The sequence below is a fragment of the Echeneis naucrates genome, chromosome 21, assembly GCF_900963305.1.
Source record: "Echeneis naucrates chromosome 21, fEcheNa1.1, whole genome shotgun sequence".
NCBI classification, from domain to species: domain Eukaryota; kingdom Metazoa; phylum Chordata; class Actinopteri; order Carangiformes; family Echeneidae; genus Echeneis; species Echeneis naucrates.
The window spans coordinates 12,972,901-12,997,458 of NC_042531.1; the positions used below are offsets into that span (position 1 = coordinate 12,972,901).

A 24,558-nucleotide genomic window follows, 5' to 3' on the forward strand; every position below is an offset into this window, starting at 1 on the left:
TAACCTGTTGAATTGCAGCTGTCAGTCAGCGTCAAGGCACGCAGTGAGAGAGAGGAGAGGAGGGTGGGAGGCGAGGGGGCAACAGAGCCTGCTGCCAAAAAAAGAGAAAGGAAAAAAAAAAACGAAAAACTTGACAGGAGAAGCAGCCTGTTTTTTTTTTTTGTTTTTTTTTATATAACCTGGTGGTTATTTCCAGAGATGCTCTTGTTGTTGTTGTTGTTGTTGTTGTTGTCCAGGTAATTTCTTGCGTCCCCGCCGCTTCATCTGTCTGTACAGAGCAGAATAGACTTGTCCCTCCCCCTCGGTGCTCAGAGTCATTATAATAAAATCGGCGGTGCAGACAGAAGAGGAAGTGGTGTCAAAGGTGGCAGGCCTGGCACTCATGAGAGGAGGGGGGAAAGTCGTTTTTCATCAATAATGAGCCAGTTCTGACGGGACGAGCTATTGTTTGCTTGTTTGTTTGTCTGTCTGTTTGCGTTGTGTTGCGCTGGCTGTGATGCCCCCTAAATGTGGTGTTGGTGGTGATGGCCATGCAGCAGGTTACCCACTGTTTATCACCCCACCCCACCTCACCCACACACACACCCACCCCATTCCTCCGCAGCAGCAGTTAGGGCGCGCACGGCTGTGCAGGTAGGAACCTCGACTCATGTCTCGACAATAGCTTTTCTTTTTCCTTCTTCTGCTTCTTCTTCTTCTTATTTTTTTTTTTTTTTTTTTTTACCAGCCCACGGATTTCCAGTCTTTCTGGGCGGTGAGAATAGATGGGCTGCTCCCTGCCGCTATGGCTAATTCCTTAGGAACCGGTGGATCCAGTTTGATCCATCCCTTCTCTCTTTCCTTCCCTTACCAACTTGTCGAGTCGCTCCCCTCTCCGGCGTAAAACAACAACAAAAAAAAAAAGTTCACCGCAGCTCCCTCGTTGAAAATGTCGCAAGTTTGAAACCGAAGCGGAGCGTCGAGCTCAGTCAGGTCGGTTTTAAAGTGGAAAACTCGACGGGACGCGCGCAGAAGAGGCTTTGACGCAGCGCAAGACACCTGTAGGACTCTAACACACACACACACACACACACACACACACACACCACACACAGAGACACACTCACACAAAGACGCACACACTAACACGCTCCTGAACTTTTTCTGCTTTTGTCAACTCGATCTCAGATGAATCTTCAAAAGGTTTTCACGTCCTTTTCACTGGATTATTGTTGAAACCCGCTGAACTGAATGACGTTTTTATTCTGTGATAGTTGGAGACTGAGTTAAATTGGTCATTTTGACATCTTTTTCCTTTTTTGTGTGTGTTTGTTTGAAGGGAGGTGGAGACAGCTCACCACCCCCTCCCTCTGTCCTTGACTAAAATTACCAACTAATTTTGCACAGGGGAGACTCTTGAAGGTAATTATGTGAACCTAACTTTTCCTTTTAAATTCATTACAGCCTACTTGTTTTACTTTCATGTTTTTACTTTCATGTTTTACCTCTAAGTTTAGTGACTAAGAAGTTCATCCTCACAATGACCTGAATCTAAAACAAATAGTTTTCCAACTTGCTGTGACTGTAAAATGGTCAAAAGTTTCCTGCATGGAGCTGCTGAGCAGGGCTCTCTTCAGAAACCAGCTGTTAGTTCTGAGATGACAGTCGTCTTAGTCACACAGTAAACTGCTCTTCTAATGTGGAAGTGCGACATTATGAGTTTATCCTGTAGATGGTTTTTCTTTTAATGAAGAGTTAAGTCTCGTGTTTCCCACAGAAGACAGCCTTTGTGTTATAGCGCAAGACAAATTTGTTGTGTGATCTGTTTCTGTTGTGTTTAAGTGAGTTGAGAGGTAAAGAAAATCAGATTTAAGTTTCGAATACATCAAATTAAGCTTTACAACATACAAGCAGAGAAGCACTCGGGCCAATCTATAACTGCTAAGGTGATTGTAGACACCAGATATTATAAACCTGCGCATGAATGTGAACTTTAAAAGCGAGTTGCATGTTAAAGTGCATCTTTGCATACTTGAATGCACAATTTGTTGTGCTCATTCTAAATTTAACCAAACCAATTTTAGTGATTTACATTTTAAAAACACAACAGCTATTGCTGTCACTGCAGGATCATGTGCATGTATTTTTATATTTATTAATTTGCCTGTTTTGAACGTGAACACTGTTCACTGATATAATCGATCAATGAAAGTTGAATGTGTCTCAGATGTAATTTATAAACCATGTCAGAGACAATCCCGGTTCTAAACTCACTCACACAGGAATGATTTTGTTTAGATAACATGAAACTGATTTTAAAAAAGTTTCAAGTGTATGCAAAATGTAAGAGGGACTGTTCCTTTATCGTAATGGTCTGATATACACTGGAATTCATATATTTAATGCTGCTTAACAACTATGTGATTTTAGACAAATTAATACTGTTGTGGCTAATAGTGTTAGTTATTCCTGACGCGGCTAATTATTCTTGCATATAATATGATGCAGAGCTCAGATTGCTCAGTTTTTAAGATGCATACATCTGGCGAAATGAATGACGTTCATGTTCAATAAGCCTTGTGTGACAGGAACATAAAAGTCATTGACATTTGGTTTTGTTGCCTGCAGCACTTGAAATGGAGGCTCCTGATGGCTACTGTGCAAGTAAGTCCTCAAATTGCTAACACATTACTGTTTGACGCTTTATGACCAAGGACACAGTTTATACAAATACTAAAATGTCTCACTATGTTTTGTTCTAGTGATGGTTACGATGACAATTGGCGTCTACTTGATATTAGATTCTTGTGACTTTGACGCTATCTGCTTGCTTTGGCTTTGAAATTGTTTCTCCCTTTTTAACATAGTGCTAAACCAAAATAACACAATTTTTACAATAACATCACTAACAAGAAACATTTTCAAGGGATTTTCCCCAATGCAGTCCTTTTCCTGTTCACCCCTTAAACATAGAGAGAACGATGCATTAGCTACATCCTGTTGAACGCAGCAGATACTGGATATGCATTTTGTGGTGCTCCATCGCCCTTTGTTGGTTTCTTTTGGGCAGGTCTCTTGAATGTCTTGCCTGCCCTCCTTGTGTTTTCCCTTGGTAAGCATATCTGAAAACAGGTAGTCTAATGTTGATGACATCATTGGGGACTTTTAGGTCTCCATTGGGGGTTTGTGTTCGTTGGAACACTTGGCAGGCGGGGTAGGGCCGGTGGTGTAAGAGGAAATGGAAGTTCTTCTTCTCCTTGTCCGTCTGTGGGTCGCTAAATGATGGTTTTGGAACAAGTAGTGTTCTGCTTTGTTAGAGAGAAACTGTGGAAAACACATCTTTGTGGAATGCAACTAAATTTCATCCTAACTTCCATCCTTACCTGACAATCGACACATCAGCAATACACTGCTGACTATGAGGGAAGATTTAGGTCAAACATTGTACTTGTGTGACACACGTAATTGTAATCTTGCACATATCACTACACTCTCCTACTGACTAAATCTTACCATCCACTCTGATGTGCAAACATATTCTGTTCGCCATCACACAGATGCATTTTCTTAATGAGAGTGGCTCGATGTGACACGCCACTACACTCTTACATCGAAAATGCACATACATAACATCGATCAAATAATATACATGCTGTATATGAAATAAAGTAATGCCACTTTTTATGTCAGCTGTATGTGAGGTCATTTTTAGGTGACATAACAGATTAAAGTTTTAAATCAGCTCAATTTTTTTGATGTTGTTAGATTGAGTAAATAAAACTTTTAGTTGAAAAGCAGCTCGAGATCAGGAAACATCTTCCCACCACATGATGCAAATATCGCCCTGATTGATTTTTCCATTATGTGAAGCTGTCTAGTTTGTTGTTGGTTTTTGTTTTTGTTTTTTTGTTAAAATATTTTGGGTCATTATCTTGTTGTAGGATGAAACCCGAGCCAACCAGACTGCGTTATTTTTGCACATTGGCTCATATGATTCGTAGTAGTTCAGACATACAGGCTTTGATGTGTTCCAAAAGTCATCAATACAATTTTAAAATCAATTTTCAACAGAGAGGGAACCTGTGGAGGGAAGATTGGGGATATATGATGCCAGTCAAAACAAATAAAGACACTTTGCTCTTCACTAGTTGGAGGCAGGAAAGTGACCTTTGCGTCAGTTTGAGAGATGACTGGTGGGCTTAGGGTTAGGTTAGGGAAATGTTAGAGTGATTTCGATGTTTGGAGGGGTTGGTTGACAGTTAGCTTTACTCCTCATGAAGTTTGATCAATGTGAATGAATATATTTTTTGCAAGTAGCTTAAGTATTGGCATGTGTGAGACGTCTGAGTCCAGTTCATGAACAAGGACATAAAACAGGAGAGGGGCCTGGAGGTATTAACTTAATTGAAATTGCTTTTAAATTAGTAAAGGGATGAGGCTGAGCTCCACTGACACAATGTCAGTGTGTATATTAGCAATAACTCACAGCTAATGTTTGTATGGTCATTGAATTGGCTGTTCGGGACAAAAACACTTGGGATGAAATAAAGAAAAAGAAAAGTTATTAAGGTTAGTCATTAGTAAGGGCCCTAGTTGTGAAGCACTTTATGGGTGAGTAGGATGATTTTGAATTGGATGCGCTAAGGGACAGGGAGCCAGCTTAGGTTCTGGAGGACAGGGGTGATGTGATCACGGGAGCGGGTGAGTAGGCGGGCAGCAGAGTTCTGGATATACTGAAGTTTATTGAGGAGATTGGAGGTTGTGCTGTACAGGATACTGTTGCAGTAGTCGATACTTGATGTAATGAAAGCATGAATGAGGGTTTCAGCTCCAGGGGAAGAAAGAGGGGGGCCAAGGCGGGCAGTGATTTTAAGAGATATCTGTCAACGATGACTCCCAGGTGCGACAGTGGCGGGGAGAAGGTGGAAGTCTTTGGCTGTCAAAGTGAGATAATTTGGACCAATTATTAGTATGTCTGACTTGTCGTAGTTGAATTTCAGGAGGTTATAATGCATCCAGTGTCTCACATCAGGACAGTTTGAGAGGGTTGAGTGGGTCTGAGAGGTGAAGGATTAGGTGGAGATGTAGTGGAAATAGTGGAAACGGAGACCGTGATGACAGATGGCCTGACCCACCGGGGGAGGAGGTAAAGGATGAAGATGATAGGACCAAGCACTGAACCCTGGGGGACACCTTTAGACAGGGGGGCAGTCCAGGAGGAGCAGTTGTTGATAAAGATGAATTGTTTAATGTCAGCAAGATGTGATTGGAGCCAGGTGAGGACATCGTCTGTGATGTTGAGATTGTTGGCGGGAGAGTAAGATGGAGTGGTTGATGGCATCAAAGACGGCAGTAAGGTCCAGGAGGATGAGGATGCAGAGTGGCCGGAGTCTAAGGAGAGGAGATCATAGAGATCATTATTGGTGAGATGGGCTGTGATTTGTGTTGACAACATGTTCCAGGATTTTTGACAAGAAGGGGAGGTTTGAGATGGGCTGGAAGTTATTGATACAGTCAGGGCGGAGTCCAGGTTTGATGATGGGGGTTACAGCAGCCAGTATGTATAGTAGTATGAGATTATGTGACAGTGCATAAAATGGTGTGTGATTGGTGATATTTGTGTTTTCGTCATGAAGGAGAGGCTATTTTGGCTGTATTGGAAATTTTCAGACCAGCTGGTACAAGCTTTGTTTTTACAAATGCTGTGCAATAATGAAGGATTTCACCTGCCGCCTTCTTCAACCAGGAAGGTGTAAACTTTCCTATTTATCCAAACTCTCCCCTCACACTGTTATTGGTAACCAGTCATTCACTCTCTGTATTGGTGGGTATCACACACTCATAGACAATTGAACTTTTTCATACACAACACACTCCTTTTCTCGACCAGACATGCCATTGTGATTGATTGCATACTGTAGGCCAACAGGCTATCCCACTCTTTCACATGCTCTCTCATTCTGTTTCAGATGCTCATTGTCACATAGATACATAATGATACCAATTCACACGCACTTCTTCTGTCACTTTTCTGAGAAATGATGTTTTCATTCTCTCTCTCTCTCTCTCTCACACTCACTCACACACACACACACACCGGGTTTGAAAAAAAAAAAATGAATGTAAGAAGCAAAGAGTATATAACACTACACTATAACTAATTACTATATAGGATAGTGTAATTTAAAAAGTCCTCAAACAATAAAAAAGTCTATAATCTACTGCAACCATTATGCAAAAAACTATTTTTACACCTATGTAGCATTCTCAGTTCTCTACTTCATCATTTCAGACTGGACAACCTTGCTTGACAGATGACTTTATATCTTTAACAACACGCTTGACAGCTTTATGGTGTAGTTTCCTGAAACAATGCCAGTTGGCCTGGCAATGGTATTGACTTGACAACCTCAAAAAAGAAAAAGATATGCTCATAAGACTTGGCTGATAGGAAAAACTTTCTACCTCCTGTTTATCAGTCAGCCATTGATCACTGACATGTGCCTTAACGCAGGCTGTTTTGACAGAGAAATGCTAATAGATCAGGAAAAAGGAAAAAGACGACTCTAATTTGTTGCATTTTTTTTTTTTTTTGCTTTAATTTGATCATTACAGCAAACAGGTGCACAGCTCCCATGTTATGCAGACATCTAGTAGTTGCTGATTGAAAAAGTAAAGCATAAATAGCATAAAGCATAAATTAAAATTAATTAAAATTAATCTACTGCATAAATTGGTGTATAATTTTCAGTTTAGTAAAGTTTTGATTCAGCAGTTGAACAAAACCTATCACATTTCCTGAGCTCCTGCATGATAATCTGCATGGAAAGCACTTGAATCATTATCATCTAAAAGTGCACACTCACACACACACACACACACACTCAACAAAACTCAACAAAAGTTTCTTCAATTCCCTCAGATTGCCTCATGCTGTACTCAAGTGGTGAAGAAAGCAACGTACCAATACTTCACTGTGGTATGCAATAAAAATAAAATTGTTTAAAACTTGCTGTTGAAAGTTGTTAGTTCAGCAAGTGAAACCAGCAGTTATAGATATCAAGTCTACATTGTTAATAATACTAAGTATAACAAAAAGGTATTATTTAAAGCTGAAATTCTAATGTGCGTGAAAGTGTACGTTTGCGAATAAAAGCAGGTTGGTATTCAAGTTGGTGTAGAGTTTAGTGTTCACCAGTTCTGCTGTGTGTGAGATTGTGGTGGTGACCTAAATAGTCCCTCATCTCCACCTTAGCTCAGATGGATTAATCCAAGACCCTCCATGGATTCTAGCATTAAAGCAATTTCCTGAATGCTACAGTAGCTAGACTATGAAATCTTTACTGTTTTCACTTTAGATTCACTTTGCTAATAAATTGAGATTATCATCTGCTGCAGTGGGTACCGGGTTTCTGTCCTCTTCAGGTCACCTATATATGCACAAATGTTAATTACCGTAAATGGAACACACTGCTGCGCTCTCTGGCTTGGTAATTAACTGCAGATGCTTCTGCCATACTTAATGTGAAGTTAAATCGTCCATGTGTTCAAAAATGAAATTAATCAACATTATTCCCAATATAATATTAAAATTATTAAAGGTCTATGTAAATGTCCATTTCTGTATTTTGTTTTAGCTTGTTTGGTCACTCTTGGCTGTCTGCGTGTTACTAATGTCGGTCTTACTGTATGGAAGGTTCAGGGTTTGACCGGAAAAACCAGCTGCCACGTGTATGTATCTAGTAGGCCAGAATGGAAACAGTCGGGCAAAAGAGGTGTGAATAATTTTTGCGTTTCACTCACCATCACAAACAGACAAATTGAGCTTGATCTTGCTTCATATTGGCTGCTTTTAGAGCCATGTCCAAGCATACTGTTCCTAAACCTAGATACCCTTTATAATGACTTGTGCTCTTTCTTTCAATAAGGCGTAGGACCAGAAAGTAAATCAGGATGACTGTACCTTGAAGCTGCACATTTATTTGGTGGCATTGATTAAAATCAGCATTTATTTCACCTATGAGTTTCATATGTATACATTTGTTCCTTTCCATTTGTCACCACATTAAATTATCCTAAATTGATGCATTACTCACCGTGCCTTTCAGTCAGCACGTCGCAACTGTTTGATATCCTGATCTTACTGTTCGTTTGACTCAACAAATGCAGGGCACCAACATAAACCTTAAATTCAGTTCACGCAGCCATTTCTGTGGTATCGTATGGAGCAGTTTTAAGACAGTAAGGAGTGTGTGTGTGTGTGTGTGTCTGTGTGTGGGGGGGAAATGCATGTACTTCATTGGCTGTGTGAGTTCATTTGAAGTGTGAGCTTGATATATAGAAAAAGATACCATATTTTTTGGAATGAGACTCGTATTATTAATACATGAAGGAATTTAACTTGGCCCTTTAAAAACTGTTCAAATGTGTAATCAAGGTTTTTATCTGAGAATATTGAACCAGGCAGCACAAATGTATGAGTTTGTCTGAGACAGTCTCACCGTGGTGCTGCTAGGCAGCTGTCAGCGTCTGCTACAGTAATGGAAAATCCTTCATGACAAATCTGGGCCACTCCTGTCTCCAGGACAGCACTGCCAAGGGATAGCCAGCGTCAGTCACCTGAGATTTCTTCCAACCCCAACCTGTGCAACCCGAGCTCAGGCCCAGGGATTGTGTCATGGACATCGTCTCCTTGTATGCCCCACTCAGTGCGGCTGCCACTACAATGGAACAATACCACAGAAGAGGTTGTCAAATTTAGAGGAGCTGTCACAACAAGAAGGGATCTGACACAGATCGCTGTAGATGAATTCAGCGTCGGCAAATTGTAACAAGGCAGTTTTTGTAGCGGTTTCAGCCCTTTGTTTTTTTATTTCTTCAGCCACAGCCGTTCTTCCACCACATTTAAGCGTATCAGGTAGTCTCGAGTCATCCTAATGCATGCTTATTAGTTTTTTGTTGTTGTCAGTTGGCCTGAGGAAGACCTTTTTGTGCTGGTGGTGAATGGTGGTTCCTAAGGGATCTGACTCTTGGGTCAACAGGGGTGTTAGCCTGTTGCCGCTGTATTGTTAAAGTGACCCTGTCAGGGCTGGGTTGTAAGGGGATAAGGGATTGGTTTGCTCTCCCTCTGAGTGGACACGGGGCTATCCATAGCCTGGGCTCTGTACAGAGCGCTGAGAGGATGCAATCTGATCCACATTCACTGGACACTAGGATCCCATAGGTGAATAAAGACAGTTTAGTTAGATGCCGTCTGCGTTGTCCAGTGTGACCTGGAAATGTTCAGGTTTGCCTCAGAGGGAGAGATCTGAGAAGGATTAAATGAGTCTTAATATCAGTGAAAAACTTAACACAATGTCTGCTCAGTGTCATATAAACTGTTCTTATTTCAATACTTTTTCAATAATTGTCTTGAAACATTTAAAAGTGAAAAGAGCAGAATCTTACTTAGGTTAGGTGCAGTATGTTTCATTTCAGTGTAACAGTGTTCAGCAACAACTGCATCTTTCTTAACCATATTACTAATTTTCATCATCCTCATCTTTGCTTCTGAACCAGTTTCATGAGCCCTAGTCCTTGACATTTTTTAAGAGAACATTGTATTGTATTTATTGGAAGACTCCTGTATTGTACATCACAATGAAGATTGCTGTGTTTCTGTTTGTCTCCCAGGTAACGGCCAATGCTCTCCTGGTAAGGAGAACTCGAGAATGTTGGCGGATGTGTCAACATCTAATGGACAGACAGTTCCTCAGGGTCCTAATTCCCCTGACGGTGAGTGTTCAACTGATAGAAACACACTCTGCCAGGAGCTGTTGCCTTAGCCTGTGTGCACATGCAGTTTCTCCTTTCAACATCTCCATATTGGTTTAACTCACTAGATCAGATGATTCTGATCATTCTACTTTGATCTTTTTCTGTATGTTCAGTTACACCCAATGAAACTGAAATCTGTCTCAGTAAATGCCACCTTTGGAAGGAAGCAATACAGCATTTTTTCTGAGCGAATAAAGGTTATTTGACACAAAGATAGTTGATGGAGGATTTGTTAAAATGAGAGTCAACTGGAAATGAGAACAGGAAATGTTAACCATTTTGGAAAAAAAAAAAGGTGCCCTTCATCATTATGTCAGTGTGCCTCGTAGCGGTCTGCCCTTTGAGTGTGTGAGCATATGTTAAATTGAGTGAATCAGAGACTATCAATGAGACTAATAACTATTAACTATTATATTCTATCAGTTACCTTGATAAAATTACTGCGCTGCCGAGGTTCTCCACCCTGCCTGTCTAAACGATCTGCACCGTCAGCTCATCAAGCGAACGCAAAGGGGAATAAGCAGACTAAACACAAACGTTTGAAATTTAGAGTAAAAAACATGGAACAGTTTGTACAAAAATGCCATGTTGCTGCAAATCTCATGTAGAATTTATCCCTCTTTCAGTGTAACGTCAGCACCACTTGGTTCCTGTCAGTGTATGGGCCTGACACCTCAGTTCAGCTTTAGCTATGTCACCGTGAGGCAGCAAAGTAAGAAAAACGGGAAGCTCTGTGTGACAAGGGGCATTAATGAGAAAAACAGAAGCTGATTTCCCACAAGTTTAGAGATGCAGGGAGGCAGACAGGCAGGCAGGCTGATGGTTTTCGCAGAGACATACTCTTCACCGATAAGACCTGTTGTCATTCTGGAAGTTGCTCAACATGATTTGCCATTTGTGGTTGTGTTACAAAAGGGCTGCATCACATCATCTGTCGAAAATGAACAAGAAGTGTTGTGCTGGCAGTATCACACGCCTAAACTTGTAAGGCAGAACATGCACTCTTCAGCAGCTGTACAGCTTTTGTGAACGCTGTCTGGTAATAAAGACTGAAAGAGGAGAATTGCACCCTTTGGGCTTAGGTAACAGTTTACGTTGTAAAATAACGACAGAATGAATCTCCATTGATTGCACGATTTTCCTCAGATAGTGTGTGGATTAAGGAAAAGTCAGATTAATCTCAAAAGCCTGAACTAAATACTGCTTTTGTCATAGCAGCCGTTTCAAGTGCATCTTTATCTGACCACTCTCTGCTTCCAACTCTGCCACACAGGCAAGACAGATGTAAAGATGCAAGGAGCTGAATAGCAAGGACGTTAAGGTCTGCTCCGTGTTGCCAGGATACAGCTGTTGAAGAGATGGGTGTTGGTATAAATCTTGTGCTCAAACTGTGGCGATGGAAATATACAGTATAAATTTAAAGAGGCGGCTGCTGTGTAGAGATTTCTCTCTGTGGTTGAATAAAAAAATGTACGTTTGCATCACCAAATTTCTTTGAAGGAGCCCTAATGCCTGGATGGTTGATACAATCTGAATGGTTTTAGTAAAACACCTACATATCCTCGCACTGTGAAATAATCACCTCCCTATAAACAACAAGATCATCCAGTTCAGTAAGTTTTGCTTGGACAGTTTTTTTTTTTTTTTGGTTTGTTTCTGCAGCACCTCTAAAGCCCCTTTCACACACACCTTAACCCATTCACGTCGAGATTACATTTTTGTGCTTTCCCATTTGCTATATCATTACCTGGTATGATTCACAGCTACACTGGGGCCAAATAGCAGGACGGTGACCTGTTTTTCTTCCTGTTTTTTCCTTCTTCTTCTCTTTTATACCATTGGTTGAGGGGGGGAAGCAGTTTGATTATTGGGCCCAAAATTAGAAGAGGACAGTCTTTTGTTGTTGTTGCTTTTTTTCTTCTTTAATTAAGGACTAATTCAAGAAACTAAAGCACCTTAACCTTTATCTGTAAACATGCACATTGTTTTGGCATTGTTTTCTGCGACAGATTTACAAAGACTATGCAAAAAAAAAAAAGACACAGCAGAACCATCACTATGCAATTCTGCTCAGCACACATTTTTATAAATGTAAAATGTAATTCTTTTGTGTGTGTATGCATGCTAGCCTTTAAGTGGCCTGAAACTGGGTCAATTCCAAGACAAAGGAACTTATCTCGACAAAATGTGACTATGATGGTGTTCCTGTGGTGAGCAAATCTTTCTCATCTGGTTGACTGGAATCAAGTCGATATCTAATCCAAGAGACTACTGGGACGAGGCTGTGGGTGGCTGAAACTAGACGTTTGTACGTTGTACGTTTGCGTTGCTATCTGCTGGGCTATTATTTTTGTAATGCTACTAATTGCTGACTGATTACTAGAGACTCCAGGTGTTGAATAGTTTCCCGCCACAACCACCCACACAATCACACCCACACATGCACACATGCGCACACACACACACACACACACACACACACACACTTAAACAATTTTTTGCCCTTGTCATTCAGCTGGTCTCCCGTTGTTAGTCAGGTGCTTTAAGCTACAGGGCCTCTGACACACCCTTTTACTTGGGACCAGGAACCAGACCAGCCTGTTTCTCTTTCTCGAGCTGTTTCAGAGTCTGTCCATCCCAGTGCTTTCTGTGCTGAACTGTGACGTTCCCAGGATCCTCACTATAAATGCCAATTTAATGATATATTTGACGCAGTAAACCCACTTAAGTCCTTAACATACATCTACTTGCCCAACAGGCTTTTCTACCTCCACATCCTGAGGCAATTCATCTTGGGCTTTTACAGCCCAAATTACTTTCACAGAGACTTCCTGAGCTCACAACGCTAACCCTAAACTTGTTTTATTCCATGCACTGGAGTTTTAATATAGCCTTGTTTGTAAATGAGTAAGTAGTGTAACCCAGGCCCACCACACGCAGGATGAACATAAAGCACTTCTATGTCACTCTGCTGAAGCCTTCCCTGAATTTGGCATTTGACATTTGTAAGATGAACCTCTCTGAATTGCTATTTCCATTTTACAGAACTGACAATTAAGCAAGAGGAAGACACAGTGGAGGAAACTGACAACAGAAGCCCAGCACTTGAAGAAACAGCCCACACAGAGGAAGAAGGAGTAGCATTGGAGGAGTCCATGACTGGTAGCCCGAGTATCATACAGGATGGATTTTCCGGGCCAGCTGCAACTCCTGAATCAGGAAGCCGACAACCAAATGGTACAAAGTAGTGTGTAATCCTTTGTGGAGGCAGTACCTGTTGTCAATTTTATCTTTAAGTACTGACGATCATAGCCATTAAAATCAGGGTGGTGTTTAGTGTACACTCTTCAGACGTGAGTCAGAAATGACTTAGTTTCCCTGGAGAGTGGGTGTGGAGTGCTCCCTTGTTGATTTGTTTTGTTTTGTTTTTTGTTGAAAGGCAATAGGTTAGACATGGAATCATTATCAGGGAAAAAATATCCTTGGAATCCCCCATAACCTGTTCCAGCTGACGTCATGACTGCCATGGCTGTCACAGCATTGGGATCATATTTCTCTTTTCCATCTGGCTACAGATCAAAAGGTTTGCTCTTAGAAGACAGTAATTGGTCACAAGGCAAATCAAATCACTCGAAATCAGAGGTGTGTACTTGATTACATTTCACAATCCGGCATTCACCCTGTGAAAAATCCATGCTGATCCTATTCATGACTATAGGAAACTGCATTCACTGAGGAAAAATCCACAAATAGATCTAGTCCAATCATTATTTCACCTAGCAGTTTGTTTACTTATGTAAGTTCTGAATAATCACTCTTGTCTTTGCTTAGATGTCTGCAGTTCACCTTTCTGGCTTAATGTGGATGGATTAGAAAGGGAGACATGAAGAGAACATTTGAGTTCAATTGAAACTAGTTTTAGTTTGAAAGAGTTCATTTACACTGATTTAATGTCAGTCTAGTTCACATAATTTCACTAGAATTTAATGTAAAACAGAGGACAGTTTACTCTGTATGTACAGATGGAGAAGCTGAATCAGTATTCTCATCAGAGTCACCCATTAGAAGGTTTCTTTTGAGAACTGTCCGGTTCACATGATTCGCTAAGTGTGGTTTTGACTTCCTGTGCCTGCCTCTATCAGGTGACAGGCCGTTCCAGTGCAGCCAGTGCGGCGTCTCGTTCACCCAGAAGGGAAACCTGCTGCGACACATCAAACTGCACACAGGAGAAAAACCCTTCAAATGCCCCTTCTGTAGCTATGCCTGCCGACGGCGCGACGCTCTCACTGGTCATTTGCGCACTCATGCTGGTAAGACTCCTCCCTTCGCTTGTTACCAACAAGAGGCATCATTATTCAGAAGTGCTTCCGAGATCTGGAAAAAGAATCTGAACCCGCGATGCTGTTAATGCTTAGGTTTGCCCACATGTGTTTAGTCCTCTGCTTACCCTTATCCATCATGTTCACACTCCCCTCTGCTGTTGGGCGTATTTTACCAGAATCAGAAACTCTTTATTGACATTGCACAAGTCCAAGAAGATAGCAGCTCTCTGATTCAGTGCAGTTAAACGTATAAAGCTAAAATCAAAACTATAAAAATCTTAAATATTCACTGAAGTATACAGATTTACACTACAATTGCAATTACTTTACAGGAGAAAATCAAGTGAAAAACACACAGGGCAGAACATATCACACAGCAGAAAGAAAAACACAAGGATATTGTACAATTAGTTTATGATGTCGCAAAGTTAGTTGTATATTGCACTGTTCAGTATTGTGAATGTTTAAGCGTTCAGGTTTGTGCATCATTTAGTGCAATGACAGCTCAGCTTTTTCTGCCCAGTCTGTCCCTGCTATTAATGTAGGAATTTTTTAAATTGCTTGTGAGACCTCATAAAGCAAAACCATGTTCAAACATGCATTCATAGGGAAGCTTGTCTGGTTAAACATAAATATTTTCAATTTGTTTTTAATGATAGATGCCAATTTTCCACAAAAAAGAAAAAAGAAAAAGACAACCTTGTAGGCTTTGTAAGTACGTCAGACATTTCCTCAGATATTTCTTTGTGACTGGGACTGTGCCTCCTCATGTATGCGCAAGCACAGCTACAGTGGCCACAGTGCTGGTTGGGAACTGTCTCGTATTGTTAGGACTGATGCAGTGATATTTCTTTATGTGTGTGTTATAGGCAGCACTGTGACTGCTTTGTGGTTGGGTACCAAGGACATGCTTAGTTGCCTGATTTGACTGAGGAGGCAATTATCTCTCTGTTAAGAAACACATGGGGAATGTTGTCTGCCTCTCTCAACTGTAACCCAATTTCCTACCAGAAGATGTGCTCCCCCCTTCTGCCGCACCTTTGAAAATAAGGTCAAACAATGCTCTCATTTCTCCCCAGGGGGGTAACTAATATATAGTTCTGTTTTTAGCAAGCGGTGATGTTTGGGTTTCCACCTATGTGTTTTGGTTCATGTTTTGAATTTGCAACCTCTGACCAAGACAGTTGGTGCTCAGACTCTTCTTTTCTTCAAAACCCATTCTACATCTATCATCAACCAAGATCATTTTCCCCATTTCCACTTTATTGTTCATTCATTTATCACATCCCCGACCCTTTTATAATCCAGTTAAAAAAAAAAAAAGAAAGAAAGAAAAAAGTTACACCTGGGTATTTCACGTTGTTTAGTTTAGAACTGTCCTTACTCTCTGATGCAACAGAGCCAACCACTGATTACTCACTAGCCTCGGTGCTGTGGACCTGGCAACATTGGCCTGTTTGCCCTGCCAAGAACAACAGGTGTAACCAAAAGAGGGAAATAAAGCATAGAAAGAAAGGTCAGGCAAAGTACGGCACAAGTGCAAGCCAGGGAAGAAAAGCAGAACAGTTAGCCGCAGTCCGTAAGGTCAGGTCAAATTTTGGAACATATTTTACGTTCAGGTACAGTTGATCGGTTAAAATAAAATCACGCCTGAAGAGGCAAGTGATTTTACTTTATGTAAGGAAGAGGATCTACATTCAAGCAAGCTCCTGTTTGTTCACCCAATCAGTGAAGTGAGTCTGAGTGCACAGTGTGGACCATTTGCATGAATAAGAATAGCAGATGAAAGGTGGATTCTTCAGGTCCATCCATCATCTGCACAAGGCCACGTGTGGGCGGTTATATAAATATAAAAAAAAAAAAAAGTCTGTGTAGGGTGCGTGCATGCGTGCGTGTGTGCGTGCGTGTGTGTATGTACAAGTTACTACACTATGTTACTACTCAGAATGAATATTGCTAAAACCTTGCAAGTGCATGTGCCCACAATTTAATAATACTGAAACCCTTTGTCATTCGCCACCACATACATATATATATTTTTTTCTTCATTCTCAGAAAAGACTGATAAAGAACCCCAGTTTCAAGTTTTGCAGATATAGTGTCATTCATCCACCACAAGAGTACTGAATGACAGATACAGCAAAAAAATCTATTGTCATTCCACATCACTTGAGAAAGAAAAAAAGCTTACTGATACAAGCTCAATCATGACTAGCCATGTTATTCTGTCACACAGTGGATTTCATTCTTAAAAGCCAAAACATTTACAGTAAGAGGAATATTTACTTATGACTTACTCTTTTTGGGTAACAAATTTAACACATATGAAATAAAGTACCTAAAGTCTGGGTGTGTGCGCGAGTGTGCGTGTGTGTCAGTGCGCCTGTGTGTATGTGTGTTACAGTCTTCTCAAACCGAAACAACTTTGGTTTCTCTTTTCTCACGACGTCAAAAAAAGCTCTGGACTGTCAGCACATCTAGAAAGCCATCACCAATGTGCTAGTAAATGTTTTACTACATTGTGAGAGTAATGATGGTGCATGGGTCACACTGATATGCCTCCATGGCATCCAGTTCAGTCGCTCCTGTCTCTTTATGTGTCATTGAGTTGGGTTTTTTTGGTTTGTTTTTTGTTTTAGTTTTTTTTTTTTTTTTTTTTTTTTTTTTTTGAGTACAGCACAGACCTATTTTCTCAAAAGTGCCTTTCATTTGTCTGAGATACTTTAATATTTTTTTACACATTTTTATTCAACTTTTACTTCAATATTGGAATTACTTGGATTGTTTCATTATCCAAAGACAACCCTGATGATTTTCCTTTAAAATCTTTAAACCACAGTCAATTTTCTGTAAAGAAAAATAAATATAGAAAAAAGAAATACATATATGAATATAATCTGATTTGGTAACTTGACAGTTAAACATACAAGACAAAGTTTCATATTTTTGCAATTTTTAATTTTAGGTCATTATCCATAGATTAAGAGATTTAGCCAGTTGGATAAAAGGATACATGGGCTAATGACAAAGTTGAGATCAATGTGAAGGATATGTCTACATCTTTCCACTTGTCTAAGCAGGAAGACGTTGAATTAAAAAAAAAAAAAAAAAAAAAAGGCACAATGAATCACACTACACCTCCATAGCAGTTTACCATTGGAGTCAGTTTCCTACCACCACCACCATGGGATGCATGATCAATTCACTCATCTTTTCACTCATGCTGTGCAGCAGTGGGAGTTAGCGTTACGTTTCAGAGACCAAAGTGTTTTGAACTGCAGACTGGTGCTATCGCCCACAACTTTTCTTTCAGTTTGGCAACAGTTGTGTGGAATCCTCGCACTAGTAGTGGAACATCCATGATCTCAGAGGCTTGCTTCTGGTTTGCTTGCACTACTCAAGGTTCACAGTATTGACTACCACGCACTTCATCTTATGAATGAAATTAATAAGCTGTGCCCTTGAATATCTTCACTTTTAGTGGGCAAACCGCACAAGTGCAACTACTGTGGGCGGAGTTACAAGCAGCGCACATCCCTGGAGGAACATAAAGAGCGCTGCCATAGCTACCTACAAGGAACCGGCTTGGATCCAGCTGCTAACACTGGCCCTTACACAGGTAATACATTTTTTTAATGAACATGACCAGATGTGGAAACATTCACACAGTATAAATGTATTGCTGGGGATCGGTTCTTACAGGAGAAAAGTATCAACACAAAGTGAATGTTATATATCGTTTATTAACCCACTGAAATCGATACAGTTGTGTGAATTCATTTGTGGAAGAAATCCATCTTTATGAAATGAAAGTGAAAAAAATGAACTAAACGAAACTAACTAAACTAACTAAATGAAATTGTTTGCTCAGTTTTGTTTTGTTTTTTTGTAATTTGTATGTGATAACCTAACTGCTTAAGTGTTAATTCATTATTCATTCTGAAATAAAAACAGACTTACACAACTCAGTGAGTCGTCCAATCTTGGAAGTAAAGTCAAACTGACTTTACTTGACTTGTCCCCCAAAAAGTGATCCACACCCACATTTAGTACCCTTTCTAACTGCCTTACCTTCTTACTGTTTAAAGGTGACATTCCTAAAGAGCTAAGGCCCATGGCAGACGCAAATGTCATGGCTACCTTTGATCGGCCTCCTGTTATAGAGAAGCTGCACAACAATGTGGGCAAAAGGAAGAGTACCACTCCTCAGAAATTTGTTGGTGGGTATTTCAAATAGAGACAACTTTTTTTTTCCCTCCAAAATTTGGAGATGGCAGCTTAAATCATTTCATTCTGTTATATTTTGGCTCTTTTATTAGTTTTTTATAACTCTAAAGCTTTTTCGTGTTCTTAACTAATTTCATGAAAATCTAAATTATGATGACATTTTTTTTTTTCTGAAGTTGGTTTTATTCGCCACACTATTAGAAAAAGAGGTTGAAAAAGCAAGAACAAGCGGATGACTGAGGCAAGGAAATGTTTTTTTCACTCTGTGGTTAGGTACACCTGTAACTTTGCCATTGCTCTTATCGAGAGAAAACAGCTCACCGCATCCCTGTTTTAGATGGGTTAAATAGTGCAGTTGTAGATGGATGGGGCTTTCCACCATATTAAGACTCGTACACACAGAACATTTAGTACAAAATATGAAAAACAAGTGCAGCGATATCAGTAAGATACACATTTCACAGGCTAGAAAGGACTTTTTTTTTCTCATCATGCCTCTATTATTTTTGTGCACATTATTTGTCTATGTTGTTTGTTGTTAAAAGCAAGACTGAATCCATCATTCCTTTATTTGCATACATTTTGATTAGACTTTGTATTTTTTTGGATAGAACTTGAAACTTGAAACTCATCTTGCTGAATCAATTAATGCCACACATATTACTGTATCTCATCCAGGTGAAAAGATGGCTCGCTACCCTGAGGTAAACTATGACATTGGCCTTAAGTATGAAAAGCCGGCTGAAATGATGCCAGCCCACATGATGGACCAGGCCATCAGCAATGCCATCACATATTTGGGCTCAGAGTCGCTTCGACCCATGCTCCACCATCCAGGTCCGCCTCTTTCTATGGCTGAGGTGGTGCCCATAGTCAACCCCCTCTTCCATCATGTCCTGCAACTGGGCCAACGAACAGAGCGTCCGGGAAACTGTGACACGCTGCCACTGCATCCACCTCAGCCACATGACTTCCCAAACCATCCCACCTTAAATGGCGCCACTGCTATAACCAGGCAGGGGAAGCCTCCCCAATCTGGGCACGAGGAATCTCCCAACAACAGCGGGGTTGACTCTGCCGACTCAGCTCTCAGCAGCCCTCATGAGAGGTCGGGATTCCACGGGAGCAATGCCACCTCTGGCCTTAGGTCTCAAGGGAGTCCAGCAGTGGTTTATTCAGGCGAGCGGGTAACAGAAGCATCGCCGAAAAGCATGTCAGGAATTGGGACAGGGCTAATGCGAGTGGCAACAGAGAGACCTGTCAGCCAGGACGGGGTGCGGGTGTTTGGGCGGGAGGGCCAGGAGCTGCGGGCTTTTCAGTGTGAGCACTGTCGCGTACTCTTCCTGGACCATGTCATGTACACCATCCACATGGGTTGTCACGGATACAGAGATCCACTGGAGTGCAACATCTGTGGTCACCGCAGCAAAGATCGCTATGAGTTCTCCTCTCATATAGTGCGTGGTGAACACACCTTCCAGTAAGGTTGGTGTGAGGGTATGGATGGTTCAGAATTCAGAGGAGGATAAAGAAGAGAAAGGAGCAATAGCCGAATATCCATCCTTCTCTCTAAACCTCTCAGACTCCACAGTTGAATGGCACTGTAGACAAGTGTAGCACAATCAAAGACTTCTTTTTAAGCTACTTATTGTGAATCAGAAAGTTTAACAATCATATGAAGGTATGGGCCAAAGATACATTTTCTATATATTTAATTAATAATTAAATGTAGTGGAAGGAAGATTAAAAAGAAAAAATATTCTAAAATGTTCATGAATTATGTAACAGAGCAGCTCTCAGATGACTTTGAATAGTTTCGCTTTTATTTTACTTGTTTGAAAGATTTCCTTTTGTCCTTGTCCCTTCACCACCTTAAATTCTGCTCAATGTTTAATGAGACAGAATATCACAATAAACACAAAGGTGAATCATGAAAAGACCTCAGATAGTCTCTCATCCAAAAAACACCATTCGTGGTTTCTTCAATGCTTGCAGCTTTATGTGCTTCAGATAGAATGTATGTGTTTGAAAAGAAGTTCAGATTATTTTTTTAATGGCAAATTGACAATTGCTTGAAATTGCTTGCTGAAAACAGACCCCACAAAGAACTGTCATATTGAAACCTTCGCTGTGACCACGGGATCTGCACGATTTGGTGTTCTTCAGACATGCTTGCCAATGGACTTAGTGCCAGTACATAGTCTATAATAAATCTGAATACAAGCATCAGATCAATGTCTCAGTGAACACAACCAAAATGTAGTTTTACAGATGTATAACAGTTTGAAATGCTCATCCATAGAACATTTTCCTATATGGAATCAAAACGCTACCAAACAATTCAATCTGGTGCAGTTTTATTAGTGTACACTATGTTTCATGAAAAAGTCTAAAAAAGTAGACACCAGATGAATACCTCTTTACAGCTGATCAGAGGATGGCCATCACTAATGCGTCTGGACGTATAGATTTACAATGTGTGCTTTATTTGATTATTTCTCCTATCACAAATTGTGGAAAATCAAACACCAAAAACTGTTTGCAGATTTCCACTAGCTGGTAAAGCATTAATTTGTATAATTTACCATATTTAAGAGAAAGCTTTCCAAAAAAAAAAAAATAAATAAATCAGTAGCAAATTTGGTATTCGTTCATAAAATTATAAATTGTCACACATTTGTAAATTATTATTTTTCCATCTCACGAGACTGAGTTTGGTGGTTGTATTAGGATTTATTTTTCTCCATATTTATCAGCTTCTTTTCAGTTTGCACTTAGAAGTCGGAATTATTAATCATGAAGAAAAATCACAGTAGAAGAAGAAGAAAGTACAAAGTGCAGCCATTACCATCTTTGTCAAATTTTTCTATCCTACAGAAAATTATGAGAGCCTGACAGTTAATGGTTTGTGTTTCTTGTAGCGTAAGCACTGCCTGAATTCCTTTTGGGACCGTCACAGTTTGGAAATGGACTTCTGTGATGACAGTCCAAAATGGCTGTAATATCTGTGAGAATGGATACCACTGATGTACCTCACTTAATGCTGTAGGCCTTCAGGTCTTTTTTGATCTAATCCACTTTGTAATCTCTGATGGACGGGACTGTGCGTGTGTATATAGGACGTGTTGTGCTTTTTGATAGCTGGGCTTGGGGATGGGTTCATTCAGTCTGCATTATTAGTGCTGTTTTCGAGCACAGCAACACGTGCTTATACAGTATGTGGTTTCAATTGCCATGCTTCATCATATTTGTTCACCACCTTAAACACAGGAAAGTGCCGCAGAGATACTTTAACCATGGCGTCTTAAACTGAACTGAACGCCCAGCGTTTGCTGCATTCTGGGAATTGAGGGAGTTCTTGATTTGTATGTTACACTGGTATTTACTCTGTTCACCTCATTCTTTGAATCTGGCTGCTCATTCATCTACTCCTCAGATACATATCATTTCACACACAATCACTCACTTACACACCCACACGCGCACTCACGCACGTGCACTCATGTAACTTTTCCTGTGTGTTTGAGGTTTGCCCTATGCCCTGGGATAATGTCTCCACTTTCATCCATGATCTTTTACAGACAGAATCAAGCTGAGACACCATAAGCAAGAGTAAAATTCAGAGTAGCACTCGTATTACTACTCCGAAAGTAATTCCCAAAACTGTAGCATTTTGAGTTCCCTCTGTAAACTTGCTCTTACATTAAACGCTCACTTGTGCAAAATATAAATGGCTAGTGGATTTTCACCACCAGATCTTGTATCCATCATGTACAGTAGTTTGGAGAATTCGACATTGTGATTGTAAGGGCCTACTGCAGTTACTCTCTCTGCTTCTAAAAGAACTCATTTTTGAGTTTACAACTGCCCATTCACTTTACGTCCATTTTCTGCGTAAAGGAAGGATTATTTGTCTGTTGTTACATCAAATTGTAGGTGGAGGGGAAAGCTGTCACGGGCAGCAAACAGAAAATCAGCACTATCAAAAAACTTTTGGCATTATCAGCTCCACACAGGTCAGTTTTCTACCATCAGAAGCATTTGATTATTCTCTAGGGTTAAACTCAGTGATCTACTCATCTATGTTCGATATCTACTTGTGATCAAAAGGCAGCTTTTTCTCTGTTTACATGTTGCTTCTCTATTACAAACCTGGTGCCCAGCTAGCATAAAAACGCACTGTCAGTAAAGTATTGGTACTGGAAATTGTTTACACCTTGCAGCTGTGATTTTGCCTCTATACGTTCCTTAACAATATTATTTCTGTATATATCTGTCATCTGAAAGCCTTATCTGGTTTGACAGGGGTCCTTCTTATCCTTTTAATAACACATATTAAAACATGACTCACTGTTACCCTGATGTTTTTTTTTTTCTTCCTTAATTGCCTTTGGCAGTAAAACAAATATTCAGACCAGAACAACTTATTTTTTGTTCTCATAGTAATGTATTAAGAGCGTCCTTAGTTGTACAAATTCTTTAACTGAAGCAGCCATATGAACAAAAAAATAAAATAAAACAGAATAAGTAAGGAAGAAAGCTCTCCTAACGAGTAAGGAGTTTACTTGAACGTCAAAATTTATTGTTTTTTTGTTTCAGATCGTCAGGATGTTTTTGGTAAATTTTGAAAGTGAGTGTGCTAAATGCCTATTTTTCTGCTGAATTGTTACTGCAAATAGTTTTGTGAATATTTGTGTGTGTTTTTTAAGTTGAAAAATGTTTACAAAAATGTAAAGGACAGGGTTCAGGTGCATTGTATTTTTAAGAAATAATATATGAACAGTGTATATTTTGGCACTGAACATTGTCATTATCCAAAAAATGTGTGCTGATTGATCATCTCTCATGCTGATAACAACTTTCTGTTGTGAGGGCTCTCAGGTATTTGCATAGGATATGTATTTTTATGTCCTAAAATATGTGATTTATTTATCAAAAAAAGATGCACATGAATCGAAATTCTTTGGTAATTGAAGATTGTTTAGCCCTGCTTTTCAATGTCAGTGAAAATTCATGAAGACACACTGCTGTGAAGAATACAATGTATAATTTTAAGGCATGGGTTTTTTTCTCTATTCAAGAAATGATTATACTGCCTTTCCTGTTTTGTGAATTTTGAAACAGGAAGTTAGACTTGTTGTTATATGGTTTTCTTCAAAACATGCAAAATGTATCTTACTTGCAATTAAAATATTTCATTGTGAGAAATGAAACTTATAGTCCTTGAATGTTGTGAAGGGCGTGCAAGGGAATGTCAGGAAGAAAGCATTAAAATGGGAGAAAAATATATCTGGAAAAGTGACAGGATCAGTAATCTGCCAAAGGTGTGTGATTGTACTTGTTATAGCCGTATTTGACTTTGACCTTAATTACCAAGCTGTTCAGCAGAGCTGAGTGGAAATCAACAAGCATCAAGGAGGGAAGTGAAGAGATTATTAATTGGCAATTGAAATGTTTCAGTCTGATGACTTTGTCTGAGATTCCACACCATTATGTCTTATTTCAGTCAGAAACTGTCATCATGGTGAGCTAGTGACAAGGTTTCATTTTTTATTTTTATTTCTTTTTTCTTTTTTTTTGTAAAGGTAAACATAAACAGATAGGCTGATTTCTCGGCCTCTGAGTAAAGTTTTTCACTGACAGCCAACATTAAGGAACACTAAGGAAGATGGGTGTGAAACACATTGCTGTGCACATAAAATGTTTATATTTCCAACCAAGGAATTATTTTGAGTAACTGACTTTGCAGACGGGCTTCCTGCACTGTACTGTACAGAATTTTTGGCTTGCCTTAGTTTGCACCACAAAAACTGGTGTTTGCCCCCCCCAGTCTATGAACAGGTGGGCGCTGGAGTTTGTAGAAGCCTCAAATGTCAGAGCAGACAACCTCACCCCCTTACTTCTTTAATCTGTTTTGCACACACACTCGCACACACACATAATCACATGGCAAACACACAAAATCAAAGCTGCCTGAAGGCGGTAGCAAAACTGAGAAGTGCAAAGCCTGAGCAGACCCCAAACTGTATCTTTTCATCTTCAGATCCTTCTATTTACCTGCTTGTCAGTTGATTGTTTGCTCCCATCGAGATCATATCTCTGGTTGACTCATACTGTCAACACACAAGTGATAAACCTGCCCTCGCATTGCAGTGCTCAAATGGTAGAGAGCCCTCTCTGACATTACCCTTATTAAGGGTATGTGATTTGAGAA

The 24,558-nt window shown here is 40.0% G+C and overlaps 1 protein-coding gene across 3 annotated transcripts; it reads left to right on the forward strand.

The window, feature by feature from the left end:
• The first annotated feature begins 381 nt into the window (after window positions 1-381).
• Window positions 382-23,557, forward strand: ikzf2 (IKAROS family zinc finger 2). Of its 3 annotated transcripts, XM_029530183.1 has the most exons (10): window positions 382-633; window positions 728-1,040; window positions 1,319-1,401; window positions 2,608-2,643; window positions 9,652-9,753; window positions 12,841-13,032; window positions 13,938-14,105; window positions 17,599-17,736; window positions 18,206-18,337; window positions 19,023-23,557. In XM_029530183.1, exons 4-10 carry the CDS (start codon window positions 2,616-2,618, stop codon window positions 19,826-19,828), a joined length of 1,566 nt encoding a protein of 521 aa, XP_029386043.1. In that variant the 5' UTR covers window positions 382-633; window positions 728-1,040; window positions 1,319-1,401; window positions 2,608-2,615; the 3' UTR covers window positions 19,829-23,557. The 3 variants fall into 3 exon arrangements, with proteins under 3 accessions (XP_029386043.1, XP_029386044.1, XP_029386045.1); XM_029530184.1 differs by lacking the exon at window positions 728-1,040; XM_029530185.1 differs by lacking the exons at window positions 382-633; window positions 728-1,040 and adding an exon at window positions 1,121-1,182.
• The last annotated feature ends 1,001 nt before the right edge of the window (window positions 23,558-24,558 follow it).